We start from the raw sequence: 20,582 nt of genomic DNA on the forward strand, positions 1-20,582 counted from the left end.
AAGGACATAATAAATGCCATCCCTGTTATACTGTAAGGTAACTAATAAATAGCAATAAGGAAATATTAGGATGCTTTAGGAATTGGCAGGAATAAGAAAGCTACATTATGTTATATTGAGTTAAACAAATATGACACAAATTCTCCAAGTCCCTGCTTCTGACTAAAAATGAAACCTAGGCACCCAGTCAGATGGCTAATAGAATAATGGGGACACATGGACAGAAGGAAAGAGGCCACATCCAAGGAGAGGCAGCCCAGGCTCTGCTCTGGCTTCTGCTTCTTCCTGCAAGGTTATTTGTATGGTCCCAATGACCCAGGGTAGCCTTTGTCAATTTTTGACAAATGGTCACAGTATCTGTCACCACACAAAAAGGAACATGGTGATCTATATTTTGTTTCTAACCTATCCATCTTTTTATGCTTGCTTCAACATCAACTTAGCACTCTAATGCCTGCTATGTCTCACATGTACCTTAGTTTCTGACTTCACCTATTCACTCCTTTCTGAGCACCTATTTCATGCAAAGCACTGGGCAAAAGTGCAATTGAGAATGACAAACAAGGAATCCTGGTCCCTAGGGCTCCAGAGAACAATATACCAGAAGAAATTAAACCTATATACAAACAACTATAATTCTCAAATTACTATATTCTATGTCAACTATGAAATGTATGATTCAAAAAATTCTACCTTCAACCCAGACCACTCTCCTTGGTGCCAACTGCTCACTGAATCACTGAGTATCCACAGGTGCCGAGAAACACTGCAAAACTGAATGCATTACCTTCTCTTTTAAACCTGTTCTCTCTTTTCTGCTTCCTGGTCAGCCAGTAGTTTCACCATTTGCCAGTTGTCCAAGGCACATACTTGTGTACTTGTACTACTTCAGGCTCAACTCCTTTATTCAATCAACTCAACCTCTAAATATATTCAAATCTGCCCACTGTCCTCCACGGTCACTATTCAACTCTCGTCCAAACCACCCTCATCCCTCTCAGGAACATCTGCAATAGTCTCCTAATTATTCTCCTTTCTGTCCCTGCCTCCCTCCAAGCCCCTCCTCATAGAGTAGCCAGTGATCTTTTAAAATAATGTAAATCAGTTCATGTTATTTTCTGCCTATAAAGCTTCAATCCATTCCAATCGTAAACATCAGAAGCCGGTCTCTATGCTCCAAACACATTGACCGTTTTTAAATTCCCTAAATATACCAAGTTCTTTGTTGCTTAAGAGCCTTCACACAAGCAACCTCTTCACTGTGCAGTTTACCTACTGTCCACCACTCTACACCCTGCCAGCTCTCACAGAAGAAGAATGTCACTTCTTCAAAAAGTCCTTCTGTGACCCCACTGGGTAAATGGGCACTCCTGTCATACCCCTGCGCTTGTGCTATGGTTTCATAAGGCTTATCAGAATTTGTGATTATTGATGATGGTATTTGTTTTTGTCTATTTCTGTCCACCAGATTGTCTCTTATTCATTATTATAACTCCAGCATCTAGCACAGGCTTGGCACATGGTAAGGGCTGAAGAAATATTTGTTGAATAAAGGAGTGAGTGAATAGATAAGCAAACACAATAAGGTCACAGGTGAGGCTTCAAAGATGATTCATTCAGCATACCCTAGTGCCGTGCATTGCCCTGAGATCGGTGGACCAAGCCCCCTTACACCTGGAGCAGATGAAAGGAGGATGTCCAATTCTTTAGACATAGCCAGAAAATGGGTATCCACATTTTAAAACTTTTTAGTCTGGAATATTTCAGAATTAAAGTAGCAAGAACAGCACAAAGAATTCCCATACACTTTTCATTCAGACTCCCCAAATGTTAACATTTTATGATGTCTACTTTATTAATCTGTGTTTTTTCTGAACTATTAGAGAATAAATTGCAGGCACAATCCCCTTTACTGATAAATACTTCAGTATGTGTTTTCTAAAAACAAAGGTATTCTCTTATATAATCATTCAGTAGCAGAAAGTTGCATTGATACAGTACTATTATTCAATCTAGAAAATTTATTCAAAATTTGCTAATTGCCCCACTCACATCTTTATAGCAACATATATAGATATTTTATAATATATAAAAAATATGTTACTATATATACATATACATACATGTGTATACACATATATATATATTTTTTTCTCACCCTATTCCAAGATTCAATCCAAGATCACATGTTACATGTAGTTGTCCTACTCTTTGGTCACCTTGAATCTGAAACAGTTCCTCAATCTTTCTTTGTCTTTAATGACCTTGACATTTTTAAAGAGTATAAACCAATTATTTTGCATAATGTCTTTTTTTTTTTTTTTTTGAGACAGAGTCTCGCTTTGTTGCCCAGGCTAGAGTGAGTGCCATGGCGTCAGCCTAGCTCACAGCAACCTCAAACTCCTGGGCTCGAGTGATCCTTCTGCCTCAGCCTCCCGAGTAGCTGGGACTACAGGCATGAGCCACCATGCCCGGCTAATTTTTTATATATATATATCAGTTGGCCAATTAATTTCTTTCTATTTATAGTAGAGACGGGGTCTCGCTCTTGCTCAGGCTGGTTTTGAACTCCTGACCTTGAGCAATCCGCCCGCCTCGGCCTCCCAAGAGCTAGGATTACAGGCGTGAGCCACCGCGCCCGGCCCATAATGTCTTTTAATTGGAGTTTGTCCAATGTTTCCTAATGATTGGATTCAAATTATGCATTTTGGAGACTGGACTACCACCAAAGTGGTGGTATGGCCTTCTTAGAGCATTACAGCAGGAGGTACATGGTATCTATCTGCCCTATTACTAGGGATGTTAACTTTGATCACTTGGTTTAGTTATTACTATTTTTTCTTTTGTAATTAGTAAGTTCTTGTGGAAAATACTTTGATATATAAATATCATGACAGCTAAAAGTAAAAATTATCCAACTCTACTCTGTGGCCCAATTAATTCCCCATAAATAAAAAATTGGGAAAATGTTTAAGGTCTGCCTTATGAGTCACAAAATAGCTAATTGTGCAACTTTTCCTAGTATAATGATCTATTAACATTCTACCTAACCTCCTTTTCTCATGCATACAACGAAAGAAACTTAAGATGCTATTTTTAAAAGAACTAAAAGAATCTCTAATCTCATTTCTCATTCATCAGATGAGAAAGATGAGACCTAGACAGGCTAAGTGACTCGCTTAAGGTCAGATAGCTGCACAGGGGCAGACCTGAAAATAATTAAGTGTTCATTGTAGAGCAAGAAAGGCAAAAGTCAATTTAATGCCCTTCAAATATACAAGCCCTACAGGTATACTGAAAGCAATCTAAGGCAGGTTTGCTATGACCACTTTGGAAAATAACAGAATTCTTACACAGATCCATAGAGTATCTTCCATGGAGCCACTGTAGTTTCTAGAGGAAGCTCAAGCGCCCACGACTACACCTGAGTTCTCCCTACATTCTCTTTCTCTTCTCTTGGAAACACTCTTAAGTCATTCTAAAGACAAAGAGAAAACCCCATCATCCTGGAGACAGCCTGAAAGACAACCTAGATGACATTACTAGGCTTCTAACCTAGAAACGTTACGCTACTTGCTTAATACTTTGGAATCTTGCTTAATTCCAATCATTATCTTTTTACATGTTATTTTGCATCTGCATAAAGTAGTTCTGTCATAACCTTATCATATTGTACAGTCTTGAAAAATAGCTGGTAGCCCAGAAGCAAGCAGCCTCCACAATACCCTGGGACTGTCTTTTCCAAGGTGACAATATTGTTTAAAAATAACAATAACCAGTAGGTTTCAGATTAAAGTTCCATTCTCAACCTCTACCCAGAACACAAAGATGGTCCTAAGCTTTATCTGGCCTGCTCTGCATCCTCCAAGGCCTTTTAACAGTAATGGAGATGCCAGTGCTCTGTCTAATCCAGTATCCAGGGTGATACTGCCAGGTAAAAGTTATTTTTAGACGATACTTAGCAGCACACCTAAAGCTATAAATCAGAGGTAAGAACTATAAAGACATCCTGCACAATCTTTCTAAACAGAACAAGTAGCATTTCCTCCTTAGTATTTTCTGTGAAGTACAAAATGCATAAAAATAGAAGCAGTGTTTTCATTAAGGGTTAACTCTTAATCAAGACTTGGTATAAAATAAGCAAATTATATTTAAAAATCATAAAAGCAAAGATATAATTTCTATAAGAGCTGTAATTTATAAATTTATTCAAGCTTTAAAAATATAGGGAAGCGTTGGCTGTGTTAGAAGAGGTAGCAGCAGCAGCAGCAGTAGAGGAAGGAGAAGTGGGAGCATCAGTAGTAATTTTGATGGGGTGTTTCCCATGCATGAACACTAAGCTAAGTGCTTCATAGGGAGCACCTTATTTAGTCCTCAGATCCACCTTAGTGTTCCTTTCATTTTACACAAAGTTAGTATAAAGTAAATAAAACATTGGGATATTATCATAAATTTGATCTAAGATTATAATCCCTTTTTGTTACGAATCATCTTTGAACGTTACCCATTGTGCAATCATTGCTAACCGTCTGACCTACTAACTCACTCCCTCACTTCTTTCCAGCCACTTTATAAGAGATCTTCCCTGATGACTCTGCACAAAAATATCAAACTCCTCTAACCCAGACATGCCTGAGTCTCCCTATTGAAATGTACATTTCATCTTAAAGACAAGGACTTTGTCTTCTTAATTGCTATATCCCAGGACCAGAACAGTGCCTTGTATGTGTTTAATATATATATCTGCTGAACAAATGAATAAACTGACAAAGTCAAACTATAACAAAGGTTAAATTTTAAAATGAATGATTTGCTTTTCCTTCTTAAATACAAAAAGGTTTCAGTGGCTTGACTTAAGCTGCCAGAATCTCTTAAAAAGATTGTGCAGGGAAGTTTGAACTCATGGCCCCACTGGTTGAAAAATTCCCTGAGCCAGCATGGTTATTCAAAGTCATTCTTTTTGCTATGCTTAAAACGAACTAACAAAAAAAAGCCTTTAATTCCCTTTCTAGTTGCTAAACAAGTTTAAAGTATTAAGTACTTCATTAAACACTAGGGACAAATTTTAAGTTACGCAACTGCATTCATTGCTGGACAACATTCTCTGAGCCCCCACATGTGCTGAGGAAGTGCCAGGGAGTAAACTACACAGTGAAATATGAGGGTTAGTGACCTTCCTACCTAACGTGGGACATCTGTCCTCCCTGTTTGTCCACTCGTCCCTTCTAGGTTCTCTAGAACTAAGTGAACAACTCAAATAGGATCTTTCATATAACCAACCTCCCTGAAGACTCTTATTATCTCTTGCTGCTAGGAAGGCAAAGGCAAAGAGAGTTGAAAATTATATGTTTCATGTTGGGGGAGAAGTCATAACTCTGATAGACTTTTAAGAAATTTGTAGAATTGTTTTTTAGGGAAAACTTCCATTTTTGTATGAGCAAAAATTATTCCTATATGAGAATCTAAGATAATTAGGTAATATTGGGCTACAGAAATACAAAGATAAAATTTAATAGGTGTTTAAAGTTTTAACATAAATGTGCTCTTGCTACTTTCACTGCACACACTTAGGAGTCTATCACTGATGACTGTGAGGAGAACAGCTCTTAAGTCATTCAAAGCAAAAAAAAAAGCCTGTCAATTGATGGGAAAAATTACATGTTTATTTACTTATATTACAGTGTATGAAGTTTTACTGATGTTGTTGGGATCCTTAGCATTACCTGTTTCCCTTTTAGTTTCTGCTTTTAGGGGGAAAAAAATAAAGTTATATTAAACAAATGCAAATTATTTCTTCAAATACCTCTAGATATTACAGTTTTGCATAGGCTACAGATTCTAAGAGTAATAAAATTGTATTCATTTCTCCCCCAAGAGTTTTTTTAAAAAATGATATCAAAATAGGGGAATGAAATCACAGATTCTTCAGAACATTTTCTATCACAATGTTCTCTTCATATGCTACATCTATCTCTAGGAAGATTATGTAACATGAAATGATGAGGGAAAAAAGTTTTTGACTTGGACTCATACTCAAAGTATAATATGCTTTTGTTCCCGTGCTAATCTTTTGTAATTAGTTTTGGCACAGTGCTCATTCTAAAAGAAAATAACAAATGTATAGTTTTAGAAATACCGGCATCCAAGAAAACATGTTAGTCACTTCAAAATTCTAAATATAGTCAATGAAATAGACTCATAAACAGATTTGAGATACAGGGCTAACTGGCAGAGCTGTGTACCAGCCCTTCTTAAATACTGTTATTCAAACACCATTATGACCGTGAACATTATGTGTAAGTTAAAAGAAATTCGGTTAATATAAAAGTCAAATGAAAAGTACAAAATTTACATATTAACATACCCTTTATATCTCTGATGGGTTTTCGAATACAAACATAATTTTTAATTTGGCACAAACATCTTTAATAAGATATGTTCATAAACCTGTTGGCCCATCTGATTCTGCATAGCTCCAGAAAAAGTCCTTGCTCAATACATTAGCATATTCATTGGTTATCTTTCAAAATCTGGACTGAAGATGTTTAATGTCATTATGCCTCCAATCCTTAAGTGACAGCAAGTCTTATTCTCAATTTTAATACTCACAGCTATTGCCTGCTCTGTTACCCCTCTGTCCAGCTGAATGTTCTGGCTCCTTATATGGAAATTGTAGAGTTGTATCTAAAGTTCTGAACCCTTCTTTAAGAGAATGATGCTTGTAGTACTCCACAAGTTCCTTTAGAAAAAAGAATCAAGGATTATTTTTCATAAGGATACTTGCGCTCTCAAACATACAAACTTCTTAAGACATAATTATATACAATGTAAGGATGATCAATTTAATGCTAAATTTTCCATATGTATACAGAAGAGTAAGTAAAATGATAACCTTTCCCTGCAGTCTGGATATACATGACACCTACATAGTAGTTGTCCTAGTTACTCAGACCATTTGTAATATAAGTTACCCCCCCCATTGTTATTCACAGATAGAGAACATCCTGTTAGTCTTTAGTCAGATGTGGTAAATGAAAAGAAACTGTATTAAACCTCAATTTCAGAGTAGTAATTATTGTTCTTATTTATGAAATACTTGCCTTTCTAAACAAAAATAAAAGGAACAGCTGCTTGCTGAATATATAGCAATTTCTAGTTTCCTGCATTTTCTTTCAATACGGCAGAAAAACAAACTTGATACTGAATATACTTTTCCATGGTAAACAAAAGTTGATAAAGCACAAATGGTACTTGATATTGTTCCTGGTTGATGATGATGAAGTGTTAGTGCTCACCACAGCTCTGTATATTATCTGCTACTCACGGAGGTCCATAATGTGGTTCTTTCCAATTTTCTCTAATAAAGAATTTGCCTTAAATACATCCAAGTCTAATGTAATAACCACCCACCATCTTTCAGACTAAAGTTTTAGGAAATTTCTTTTCACATGTTGGTTTCATAAATTCGGCACAAATCTTAAACCCTCTACTATAAACATTTTTATGAATAATAATTCATAAAAATGCATCTTATCATTAGATGAGTACTGTAGCTATAAAGTTTCTTAGAAATATATGGAATGAAAATAAAAGCAAAATCACTTTAAACCTAATTATTAAGTGCTTCTATTATAGCACCTTTTTTTTTTAAAAAAAAAGTGAAAAACCAACTCATTTCTTTTAAAAACCACATTGTCATTGACTCAATACCTTCATTCCGTGGTGATGTTGAAAAGTCCCAAAACAGATCAATCAGGCCAAAAATTACCCAAAAGAAGAAAAAGGGAATCACCAATGATTTATTTATTATTTATGACAAAACTTGGACAAGTTGTAGAATGCATCGTGCTGGGAATTTCAGGAGTCACAAAGATTATAAAGATAAGGCTCCTGCTCCCTAGGAGTTCTCATCCTAGAAGGGAAAGTTCAAAGGCATGAGAGAGAACTTCACTGTGTGTGTCCAGTGGGGAGAAGAAAGGAAAGTTTCATGATAGAGGTAACTAGGCTTAAATAGAAAAACAAGTAAAATTACAACAGCCGGGAACACCAGAAAGATCATTTTAGGTAGAGCAGCCAGGCTGGGAACAGACATAAAGGGGATAAAGCAAAGTCTACCTTCATAAACTAAAAGCATTGAATAAAGCCAATGACTAAAGCATTGGTTAAAGCCAATGGGGGTTTTTCAATGCCCACACCTGTGATAAACCTTTTCACAGACTATCACAGAATATTCATAGTTCCTGAACATGTGAATAATCATAACAGGTAGTATTATCCCATGTGCCAGGCTCAGGAGCCTTGTGAGATGGGTCTTTTTACCACTGATGCTCGAATCTCAGTGAAGTTAATAAACATAGCTGGTGTATGTCTCCAAAGTTCGTGCTCTTAACTACATCCTACTGTTAGCAAGTAGTATCTGGCAAATGTAAACTTTAAAAAAGAGAAGTAGTATTTGCTAAGTGTCCATGATGCACCAGGAACTTTGTTTTCTTAGACTTAAGATGCCAGGGTCTTATACACATTATATCTATAATTTAAAAACAAATATATTTCTTCCTTTCTTTCTTCTTTTCCTGCACCCAGATAGGGGTTCTTGAAAAACTAAAAACTAAAACTGGTCTGAATTTGGAATCAGACCAACCTTTAAAAACAAAGAAAAACAACAACAATAATAAAATACCAGATAGAATTTTATATCCTCAAAATGGCTTCAATGATCAGAATATGGCATTTGTATTATGGTGACTTTTAACACAGTTTGCAAAGACAAGGTCTAGAATTAAATTTACTAAATAGAATTAAATTCTAATAAATTCTATTTAGTGAGCAATATATTTATTTAAATTAAAAAAATACAAAGCAAAATTTTGTACGGTCTCTGGAAGAACTGTGCATGTATATATTGTGTCATTGATACAAATGATATTAAAGAGTTATTCTGTTTTGTTTAAATTGAGTAAAATGTACTATTTTCTTTAGTGGTATGGAAACAAACCTGAAAGGAATTATAAGTCAATAGCTTTGAACTTAAATGTAACTTTGCTATAAGTGATGTGAATTTTATGAATTTTGCTATGAATTGCTGTGAATTAAAGTTTATGTGAAGTTGGCTTGAAACCAGAGAATTATCATACTGAAAAGGGATTTGGTGATCATTTGATATCCACCCACCTCCAAATTTTATGGAAGAAAAAAATAACTTTCTAGGCCTAGGGTCATGTGGCTTAGCAAACTGCAAAATACTCATCACTTCTCTAAGCCTGGAAGAGATTTCAGTTCCATTTTTACAGTCTTATGAGGGTAAATCTCCCTACATGTTTCTAAGGGGTAGAATTAAATAGTGCCACCATGGATCTTTTCCAATTCATGCCTTTATGCCTTCCGTGTTTTAGTCTAATCCACCCTTGCTTTAGCAGTCATTGACCTTCAGGTACAACAAGTAAATAAGAAGACTCTAAACAAAAGAAATCGCTAAGCTTTTCTTATCTCACACTGACACAGCAGTGTCAACAATTCAAGTCTCTGTGAAAAATAATGAGTGAGAGCCAGTCGTTCCAATTACCAAGGAAACAGGCAATGGAGACAGTTTATAAACCGCATTTGGACATGGATTGCCTGGCATACATGAAAATTAGAACAAAATTAATGCCTTGTAATCGGGATACAGAAATCCATTTAGGATTTGAATTTAATGACTAAGAAAAACAAAGATTTTGATTAACCGAGCTATTGAAACCCAGGGGAAAGGGGTTAGGTTATAACCACCTACGGCGATCTTCCCTAGGAGAAACTGGTGAATTTAAAACAAGCTCTGGAGTTTGCTTGTATTTTACGCCTTTTCCACATTAAAATTTCGTTCCAGGGCCTACTACATTTCAGAGGTAGAAGAGTATAACTTCAGCACCAATAATAGAAGGACACTGAACTATCCTTAAGAAACAACTCAAGTCCACAGACCACTACTTACTTACAATGGGAACTGTGCTAGCTGACACCAATATGGGAAAAGGTGACTACTGGAGGTTGCATGATCCTGGATTTTAAAAAAACCCTTCCCTACACCTATTAACTTTCTACTTCCTTCCAAAAGGTCTGGTTACTGAAACACGAGCCATTCCTTCTGACCAAATATCCCTGTGGCATTTCCCAGCCTAGGTTCAAAGGACCGAACTCTTGTGAGGTTCTTGGTACAGATGTATTTACTAATGTGTCAGCTTTTTTTAGAATGGTTAAGTTCTTTTTGAATCCTCCAAAAACCAGTGATTTCATATAGTAAGGACTCAGTATAAATTTTCTCAACAAATAAACAGAAACAAAAAGAAAGGTCAGCTCCAAACTAGTTCAGCTGCCTCTTCAGCAAACTTTACAGTTATTAGCTAAATCTGACAAAAGTACTTTTCTGATACTGAGATTTTTTTTTCAGCTCCATGTTTTTCTTTCTTTCACAATTATATCCTTTTGCTAAAGTTTCTTAGTTTCATTGTAATTTTACTGTTAATTCTTAATCCCTTTCCTCTAACACACTGTGATACGTGTTTCTTTACAAAAGATCCTCAGATAATGGAGAAAAAATATATTCATGTGTCTCTAATGGTAGCATTGCTGAGATCTATACATACCATGTAAGGGCAGCTTATTCGAGCCCTATGACAAGGAATTCTGGAATAATTCCAGAATAATTTCTAGAACATCACTGCAAAAACTTTTACTGCTCTCTGGTGTAAGTTATTTGAATTCTGGGTCTCTATGGCTTTTACTATAATCACAGCCTTATATGCAGATAGGAACTCAAGGATCTATGTCTACTAATCGAGGTCACTGTGGTATTTCTGGCTTTTCACATCTAACCTTAGCTGCTAAAGAACTTCCTTGAGCTGAACCCAGGTAACACAAAGCTAAACTGACTGGCCCTTTTGCAGTGACTATTCCTGTCGTCCTCCTTGCTTGTCTTCTCTGATGGGAGTTACCCTTGCTACTTTCAAAATCTGTAAGGCTGGTAGGCATCTTTGGCCCTGCAGTGTTTTTTTTAACTCTCATATTAACTATAACACGATGGAGCAGCCTCATTACCATCCAAGGAAGTGCTGCAGGTGAAAGCTCAAGCTGCTGTGTCTTGCAGAGATGTGGAGAGTCCCTGTGCGTGCTTTAATCACGTTTCAGCTGCATCTGTCACTCATTATTTGTGCATCCACTTGCCACCTCTCTCCTAGGTTTTCATTTTATGAAGAACCTCCTCTGGTCCAATTCTCTCTGTGCGCAGCCTGCTTGTTTCAACAGAATGCAAGTCACATCCAGCAGGGAGGATGCCTAGATCTTGGTTACCAATTTGACAGAGTTTGCAATTTCCAGCACATGACCTTGCTGCCCATCCTTAGCTTTTGAATTGGGAAGGTGGCATTTATGTCCAGAGAGGTTTTCTTATTTTTCTTTCAACTCGAGATGCTTCGATTTCTTTAAAACACTGATCCCTGTCTTGAAGCAGTTGTAAATTTTTAGATAAGGCATTCAGGCTGTCCTCTTTAGTAAGGCTTTCTTATGTGTAGTTTTTTAACTTTATTGTTAACATCTGCAAAGTGCTTTGAGATATTTTCTGGAAGGATGCAGCGTGTATCATTTGAATGATGGTTCAATCAATGAATGATTATATTATTATTCAAAGTACTTAGCAGCTACAAATGCATCTTATGTCCTGTATCCAGATTCATCATTATCTCAAGAAACTACCAAATGTGAGAATAGACTTGAGATGCATATATGATGGCATTTATGCATCGTTTATATGACATATACACAATATTCTTAAGTGCTAATGGAGTTAAGTTACAATGTTTTAAAATTTGTGGAAATTTTTAATCAAATAATCCTTTATCATTTGAAGCAATTTGACAATATACTATTTCCATTTAAATGTAAAATTCCTATGAAATATTAACATTGTATGGCAAAAATGTTACCTTGTCACTACTTAATTGTCCAAGGTAATGAATGAGAACCACAATAGAGATCATTTAAAATAGAAAATATGAAAATCTTTAACTTTATATTGCATTTTGTATGAAATGAACGTAAATCTGAGAGGTATTTTACTAATTATAATGTTTCATGTTATAATTAAAAATACCTTTCTCTGTTTCAATGAGGAGATACAGGCAATGGAAGGAAGAAGAGGAAAGAAAGACACATTAAAAATTTGCTGTGTGTCATTCAAACACAAGCCAAAAACTCACACCAATAATTGGAAATTGATTATTTTTATATTTCTATCAGTCATTGCTCTAAGAGTCTTAAATAGTATAGACTCTGAAGTATTATCTAACATTTGCAAACTTAGTTTACAATGAAAAATAAGATTTGAGTAATATAAAACTTAATTGTAGTTCTTAAAATTATAATTTTCAGGATTCTGCTGCAAAGTTATATATGCTGCAAAGTATGATTCTCTTTAAATAACTTTTCAGTGAGCAAAATTTCCAAGAAACTATAGAATTAAACTGACCTTTCTAACAAGAGAAAAATAGGGATCACAGATTGAAAAGAAATAATCAATGCTTACCATTAAACTTTTAAATTTTCTATTTTCTGCAATGTGAAAAAAGCCATCTCTTGTTAAAATCTTGATGTGCTTTGCTTCATTATTGTACCTGTGGGCAATGAATAACTTATGAATATAAATGTGTTTTTAATCAGTAGAAATCAATAATTACCAGAGGGCATGCCCCAATAACATTATAGGAATTAATTCTGAAGAGAAAATATATACCTATGCCAATACACTGGTGGCAGCTAATTAACAAAATATATTTACTAGATTGGTTGAAGATACAACCAATATTTGAAGTGAGAAGGGGGGTTGTATTTAATTAATCATTATGCTCGATTCATTTTGTAAGTTCGGTTTGAGAATGTAGAAAAGCAAAATAAAATCTAGTAATTTATACCCTTAGAACTTACTAGAAATATACATACATCAAATCACCAAAACACAATATTATGAAAGAAATCTAATATGCCAATTAGCAGCCTATAACACTTATTACTGTTTTTCTAACAGATATTTTCAAGTATTAATGAACTGTCTGGATAGATGCATTATTTCTGCTGCAATTAGAACTTGGGTTTTCAACTTTAGTGTTATATATGTCAGATGGTCTATGCAATTATGAAAACAGGAAATCTATTTCTGTAAAAGTACTTGTCCTACTTACTTAATGCTAATTGCATATTCTCCTGACTCTTTGGTCCTGTGCCTCACAAGGTAAGTACTATTTACCCTATTAATAAGTTCAGTCTCTGCTTGCAATCTTTCCATTGCTCCAGCATACCTGTAAGAAACAATGACACAGAAAATCTGGATAATGTACCTGGAAGAAAACAGAGGCTAAAAATAAGTATCTATCAGGATTTTAATTTAGTGGCAGATCTGAATTGTTTTTACTTCTATACTAATTACATTGCTTAAGAAAAATAATTCAGGAAAAAATATTTTAATATATCCAAATAAAAATGCTCCACAAAGCTAACAACAAAGTGAACAGTGCCTAATACACAGTAAGCACTCAGTAAATATTTATCAAAGAAATAAATGGGATAAAGAAGAGTCAGTAGGTATTGGCTGAGACAGTTGTGAGGAATTTAGGGACAAGAGGGTAAAAGACTTGCAGGAAGGGACTACCCTACATAAGACAGACAAGACAGACAGACAGACAGAGACACACACACACACACACACACACACACACACACACACTCTTCCCCTTTTTATGTATACTGTGAAATGGAATATTCTTTAAGCATCTTATTAAAGAAAATTCTAGTAACAATTGAAATTATTTTTAAATATTTTTATATATAAGATTATTTCTTATAGTCCACAATTTAGATAACCAATTTTCTTAAGAAATTAGAAATAGTTAGGCCAGACACAGTGGCCTGTAATCCTAGCACTTTGGGAGGCTGAGATAAGAAGATTGCTTAAGCTCAGGAGTTCAAGACCAGCCTTAGTAAGAGCAAGACCCCTGTCTCTATAAAAAAAATAGAAAAATTAGCCAGTTATGGTGACAAACACCTATAGTCCCAGATACTTGGGAGGCTGAGGCAGGAGAATTGCTTGAGCCCAGGAGTTTGAGGTTGCTGTGAGCTATGATGATGCCACTGCACTCTAGCTTGGGCAACAGACTGAGATTCTGTTTCAAAAAAAAAAAAAAAGAAAGAAAGAAAAAAAATAGTGAGTAAACTTTATTTTTAAAAGGTAGATATTTTTGAAAACCAGAATCTTTGATTTTTCCTAGACTATGGTGACCTAAACATACCCAAACACCATAATAATAAAAATAACTACAATAATAAAAGGCCTAAATTCAATGTTAAAATACTCTTTAATGACTCCTCACATCAAATATTGGTGTAACATCTGCTGGCAAAATATATCAGGGATTTTGGGTACTAGAAGTTAAAGGAAAAGTGCTATGTTTAGATTGGCTCTCTTTCAAAGCTATTCAAGAGTTAATAATATTCCAGGATATTCTCTGATTCACAAACAGACTCACATAACTCAGTATAAATATCCACCTTAGGCTGGATATGGTGGCTCACGCCTGTAATCCTAGCACTCCGGGAGGCCAAGGCAGGAGAATCATTTGAGGTCAGGAGTTTGAAACCTGCCTGAGTAAGAGAAAGATCCTGTCTCTACAAAAAATAGAAAAATCAGCTGTGCATGGTGGTGCATACCTATAGTCCCAGCTACTAGGGAGGCTGAGGCAGGAGGACTGCTTGAGCCCAGGAGTTTGAGGTTGCTGTGAGCTATGATGATGATGCCACTGCATTCCAGCCTGGGTGGCAGACTGAGATCTTGTCTCAAAAAAAAAAAAAAAAAAAAAAAAATCCACCTCTAGTCTAAACTAAATATTTATTTAAAATGCACAAAGTAGACATTTGATAAAAGCTTATTGAGTGAGGCACATTAGGTTTCCATCAAGTATAAAAGACGAGTTTGGGTGTTTATGCAGATGGTACCTTGGTTTAAAAGAAAAGTTACAGCAACTCATAAACCATCAGGACCTAGGTTGATCTGACTCATGCCTACCTCTCTTCAACCTTGTGTCTTACAACCCCCTTCATCACGCCAGTCTTCAGCCTTCTTTCAGGTCCAGGAACTCATCAAGCTCCTTTCCAGCCTAGAGTCTTCTCACAGACTGTACTGTTATCTGGAAACACCCACCTCTATCAACACACAATTACTTCTCATCATTCAGGTTTAGACAGGAGTCTTGTCTGACCATGCCATCGAAAGAATGCTATCCTGCATGTCGCATTACCTACTCCATCACACTACCCCTGTTTTCATGGCACTCATCACAATTAGTGTGTAGTGCATGCATTTTTATCAAAGTCATGCATGAACATAGTTCAAAAAGTCAACTTGAACTATGATTATAATGAAAAAGTAGCAGTAATCCATCATACCAGCATTCTACTCCAAGTTTCATTTCAAATATTTTAGCTAATTTTTTCTTCTTTCTACTTTGTACATTCCTAAATAACATGATTATACTACAATTTTTTATCAATTTTAGACATAAGGAAAGAAAATCATTTCCCCCCTCAGCTACCTATGCTCAGTCCTTCATAGTGCTGCTACTCACTCTTCTTTCTGTAACCTCTGCAAACCTAAGCCATCGTTGGGCCCAGTCTTAGCACATTCAAAGAATATCTGACCTCCAAAATGTAATTGCTTATTATGTGTTTTAGTTTGCTCAAGTTCTTTGTCTCTATCACAAATTCTTTCCAAATTATCCAAATAAACCACCCAATAATACCTTTTTCAACACCACTGCTATGGTTTGCATGTCCCCTCCAAAATTCATATTGAAACTGAACTGCCATTGTAACAGTATTGGAAGCTGAGACCTTTAAGAGGGGATTAGGTCATGAGGGCTATACCCTCATGAATGGTTAATGCCTTTATTGCAGGAGTGGTTAGTTATCTAGAGAGTGGGTATCTGATACGAAGGATGGGTTAGGTTCTTCCTTTCTCTGTCTCTTGCGTGCACTGCCTCCCAGTGTTATGATATAGCACGAAGGCTCTAACGAGATGCAGCCTCTTGATCTTGGACTTCCCAGCCTTTAAAACCATGGGTCAAATAAATCTCTTTTTTAAAAATAAATTACACAGTCTGCAGTATTCTGTTATACAGTTGAGCATCCCTAATATGAATATCTGAAATCCTCCAAAATTTGAAACTTTTTGAGTACTGACATGACTCCACAAGTGAAAAATGCAGGTTTCAATCAAAATGCAGTAAAAACTTTACTTCATGCACAAAGCTAAAAATATTATATAAAATTATCTTCAGGTTATGTGTTAGGTGTACATGAAACATAAATGAATTTTGTGTTTAGACTTGGCTCTCATCCCCATGATATCTTATTATGTATATGCAAATACTCCAAAATCTAAAAAAACCTGAAATACAATACACTTCTGGTTCCAAGCATTTCAAACAAGGGATACTCAATCTGTAGCAGTAGAAAATAGACTAAGACAACCATGTAATCTATCTGTTAATTTTTCTATGGAGGTTTTTCTTCTAACCCCTCCACTCTCTTGGTGTATTGATACTGCTTGTTCCCTAAGCCTGCTGAGTTACTGTAGTCCTGGGACTTCTCTCTGCTCCCCTTTCTTAAATTCTGTATCTCCTTCTTCTAGGTTTACTAGCTCATCCCTCCAGCTTTTTTTTTTTTTTTTTTTTTTTTTTTTTGAGACAGAGTCTCGCTTTCTTGCCTAGGCTAGAGTGAGTGCCATGGCGTCAGCCTAGCTCACAGCAACCTCAAACTCCTGGGCTCAAGCGATCCTCCTGCCTCAGCCTCCCGAGTAGCTGGGACTACAGGCACAAGCCACCATGCCCGGCTGATTTTTATATATATATATATTAGTTGGCCAATTAATTTCTTTCTATTTTTATGGTAGAGACGGGGTCTCGCTCAGGCTGGTTTTGAACTCCTGACCTTGAGCAATCCGCCCGCCTCGGCCTCCCAGAGTGCTAGGATTACAGGCGTGAGCCACCGCGCCCGGCCCCCTCCAGCTTTTTATAAATGGATACCGGGGATATAATACTCTGAAGGCCCACTTCTATGAAAATATTTTATCTTACCTAACAATTCGTAGTTCGGCTGGGTAAAGAGTTCTTAGGTGAGAAATTATTTTGCCTCTCAAATATTAAAGCATTGCTCCACTATCTTCTAACTTCTATTCAATGCCATTTCTGAGCCTTTGTATGTAACTTGATTTTTTTTCTCCCTAGAAACTTTCAGATTCTTTTTGCCTTCTCCATACTGAAAACTTTCATGATAATGTGCTTTCTTATCTTGCCCTGGGCTTTCGGTATCATCTTCAATTTGAAGCCACATTTTCCTTCAGTTCTGAGGAATTTTTTGTACTATTTCTTGATAATTGTTGCCCTCTGTTTTCTCTTTCTGAAACTCTTACTAGTAGAATGCTGTACTTCCTAGGTCAATAATCTAGTTTCGATAACTCATCTCCCATATTACCTTTCTCTTTGACTTTTAGAAGATTTGTTCAACTTTATTTTCCAACTTTTCTACAATATTTAATTTATAAGAGCTCTTATTCTGATTGTTCATTTTGTAAAATACCCAGCTCACGTCCACTGATGTGATGTCTTCTCTTAAGGAGTAAATAAAAGGGTTTTTTAAAAAAAATTCTTCTGCCCACTCTAATGTGTATTTTCTTCAAGTTTCTTTTGCCCACTTACTTTATTTGTTGTGTAGTTCAAGGTCTTCCTCAAACAGGTGGTGACCCTTTGCTATTTATTCATATTTAGGAAGGAGGCACCCAAGAACCAACGGGAAGGTATCTGTGTGCGTAGGTACCAGGGTAGGTCCGTTGGGTAGGAGCCTGGTCATTTGGCAAGAACTTCATAATTGGGCACCCAAAGTGTTAGGATTTTAGATTTTTTTTTACTCTGTGTCTATTCAGTTTCTTTAGAAAAAACCTTTCAAGTTCCTGTCTGGATGCAAGAAGAGGGCAGTATGTGTGAGACCCAACTACACAAATATACTGGGGATTAGCATCATTCCATAAATAGACTTCTCTTAATTTAACCCCTCTTTTCTCAGTATGGCATCTCCCTAACCTCTGTTAGGCCTGGTCTTCCCAAGTCCAGGCCCTAGATGATTCCGTTTTTCCACATAATATACCTTCTAACACCAGAGTCTCCTGCCAGTGTAGGAAAGAAAACACTGATTACCAGGTGGGGATGGCAGGGACCCTGGCATCTACCTCCTGTTCTACACACAGATTTTCAGATAGTTTCCCAGTTTTCAGCCTTATACCTCCTACCCTTGCCTTCTGACACCCATTAGCATAGATTATTAAAGATAATAATCTTGATTTACTATTTTATTTCACGGCCTATATAAAAGACAAAATTTACCTTGTGGGAACAACTTACTTTTAAATGTGGAAATAATGAATAGATAATATAGTTGGTGATATTCAACTTCTCAGTGAGTTGAGGACTACCATGCCATCATTCAGTGTAATTGTCTCTAAACAGGGTAGTATTCCTAAAATTGAAGATTCCATTTTCTGGTGTAGTTGATCATTTTGTTCCCTAGCAGAAGATATTTCACATGAAACTGCCTGCTTATTTTGAATAAACTATCAAAGGAAAAGAAAGTAATTTTAAAACTCTACCATAAAATATCTTGATTTCTTCTTATTTTCAAAGCTCTTCCTTAGTCTGACCATCTTGATTTTTCATCATTAAGAATAATATTGTTCTAACTGGTCCCATTTTCACTAGAATTTTACATTTTGGAAGGGTGCATTTTAAAACAAAGGGCACAAAAGCTACCCTCATGTGCTCTGAATGGTTCTCAGGTACCTGATCAGTTTATTTCATAAAATCCATGTAGTTTGTGGCATTAGTATTTATCTCTAAAAGCATTAGCCCTGTAACTATAATGCCTAGTTACATGAACATGGTAATAAAAGAAAAGAGAAGGAACCTAATCATTGCACTTTCACGATTATTGCCAGTTCTTGATGTTTTTCAGTTTGACTGTCAATGCTATCAGCTCTAATCTCCAAATTTAATTCCTGTCAGGATATGATTTAAAAGTCCACAGAAACTAATAAGACCTTGAATTTGTCTTATATCAGGTAAAAATGAAGCAAAGATTCCCAGCTCTATCACAAACCTGCTACAATTTCCTCAGCAAGCTCAGTGCTGAGGCCCAGGGAGGGACATCAGAGGGGTACAAGAAGGCCCAAGAGCCTGCTGGGGGCCGCAGGGGGCTCTGAGGAGGGGAACCCATACCTTGAGCAACAGATTCCTGCACATTAAAAAGCAACCTGGCATGTTCCTTGCTTTAGTCATAGAATGCAAAACAATCAGAATATTTTTTTTTAAAAATTTGACAATTCAGGTGGTATATACACTTGCAAACTGAACTAGTATATTCTCGGGATATTTCATTATATACATATTCTGCTATTTGCATGTATATACTTTAATAACAAGAAAATAAAAACAGTCAGTCACTTTAAGAGATGTCAAACACAAAATTCAGAGAAACAAATATACATGAGTAATATGCCCACATTTTGTATTTTGGAGAGCTGTATAGCAATGTACACATGGCATAACTTAGAATTCTGGTTCTACCAGTAACTAGTTGTGTGGCTTTAATCTTTGTTTCTTCACCCATAAGAATAACAACGATAACAACCTTCCTTATAAAAATATTTTTAAAAATGAAATAAAACATATAAAGTACTAAATACATAGTAAATACTCAGTATATATTAGTAGTATGAGATGATACTCATAACTATTCCAGATCATGAATATATTTTTTACAGTTGAAGATAGCTAGGAAATAATAATCACTAATAACTTTATTTCCTTGGTTTTGTTAATGATAATGCCAGCCTCCAAGTGGAAAGTATGCTCCATCCAGACCCAAAACTTACAGATGGATATATCTTGCTGCTCCCAAATCACACATTGCAAATTACATTTTTAGTATCTACTACTGTCCTTTATGAGCTAAATTTTAGTTTTAGACAATGAAATAATATGTATTTTTTTCCTATCTGCTTCATGAAGTCTACCTTTCTAAAATACAAGAAATATAAAATACATATGCCTATGTCCCATTCATTTCTGTGACTGTTATAAACTTTGAATTTAAGGTCAAGGGCCCTCATACACATACATACACACACACACACACACACACACACACACATATACACATACACACACACACACACACACACACACACACGGGCCCTCATACACACACACATATACACATACACACACATACCCCTCTCTGATAAAGATATGGAAAGGTCAGCAATATGTGAATTCATTATGGTGTTTTGTTACATCTGAAAACACCTTTAGCCAAGACAAATGGAAATGGAATGTGGTTTACTACCCCCACATTTAAGGCATCCTGGAGCTAAGGGTATGGTATTTCAACTTAGCTACATAAACATTTTTAATACTTACCAGGGTTGGCAAGAATAATCTACTGGTTTGGGCACCTAG

At 35.9% G+C, this 20,582-nt stretch overlaps 1 protein-coding gene across 2 annotated transcripts in view; it reads right to left on the reverse strand.

The window, feature by feature from the left end:
* VAV3 (vav guanine nucleotide exchange factor 3) overlaps nucleotides 1-20,582 on the reverse strand; it is a 360,452-nt gene that overhangs the window by 16,754 nt on the left and 323,116 nt on the right. For both annotated transcript variants that reach the window (XM_012751555.3, XM_075999917.1), the window contains exons 22-25: nucleotides 20,544-20,578; nucleotides 13,206-13,322; nucleotides 12,554-12,641; nucleotides 6,610-6,739 (exon numbers count right to left, since the gene is read on the reverse strand). In XM_012751555.3, coding sequence (XP_012607009.1) covers nucleotides 6,610-6,739; nucleotides 12,554-12,641; nucleotides 13,206-13,322; nucleotides 20,544-20,578 — 370 coding nt within the window. The remainder of the gene's footprint in view (nucleotides 1-6,609; nucleotides 6,740-12,553; nucleotides 12,642-13,205; nucleotides 13,323-20,543; nucleotides 20,579-20,582) is intronic.

The sequence above is a fragment of the Microcebus murinus genome, chromosome 2 (assembly GCF_040939455.1).
Source record: "Microcebus murinus isolate Inina chromosome 2, M.murinus_Inina_mat1.0, whole genome shotgun sequence".
Lineage (NCBI taxonomy): Eukaryota > Metazoa > Chordata > Mammalia > Primates > Cheirogaleidae > Microcebus > Microcebus murinus.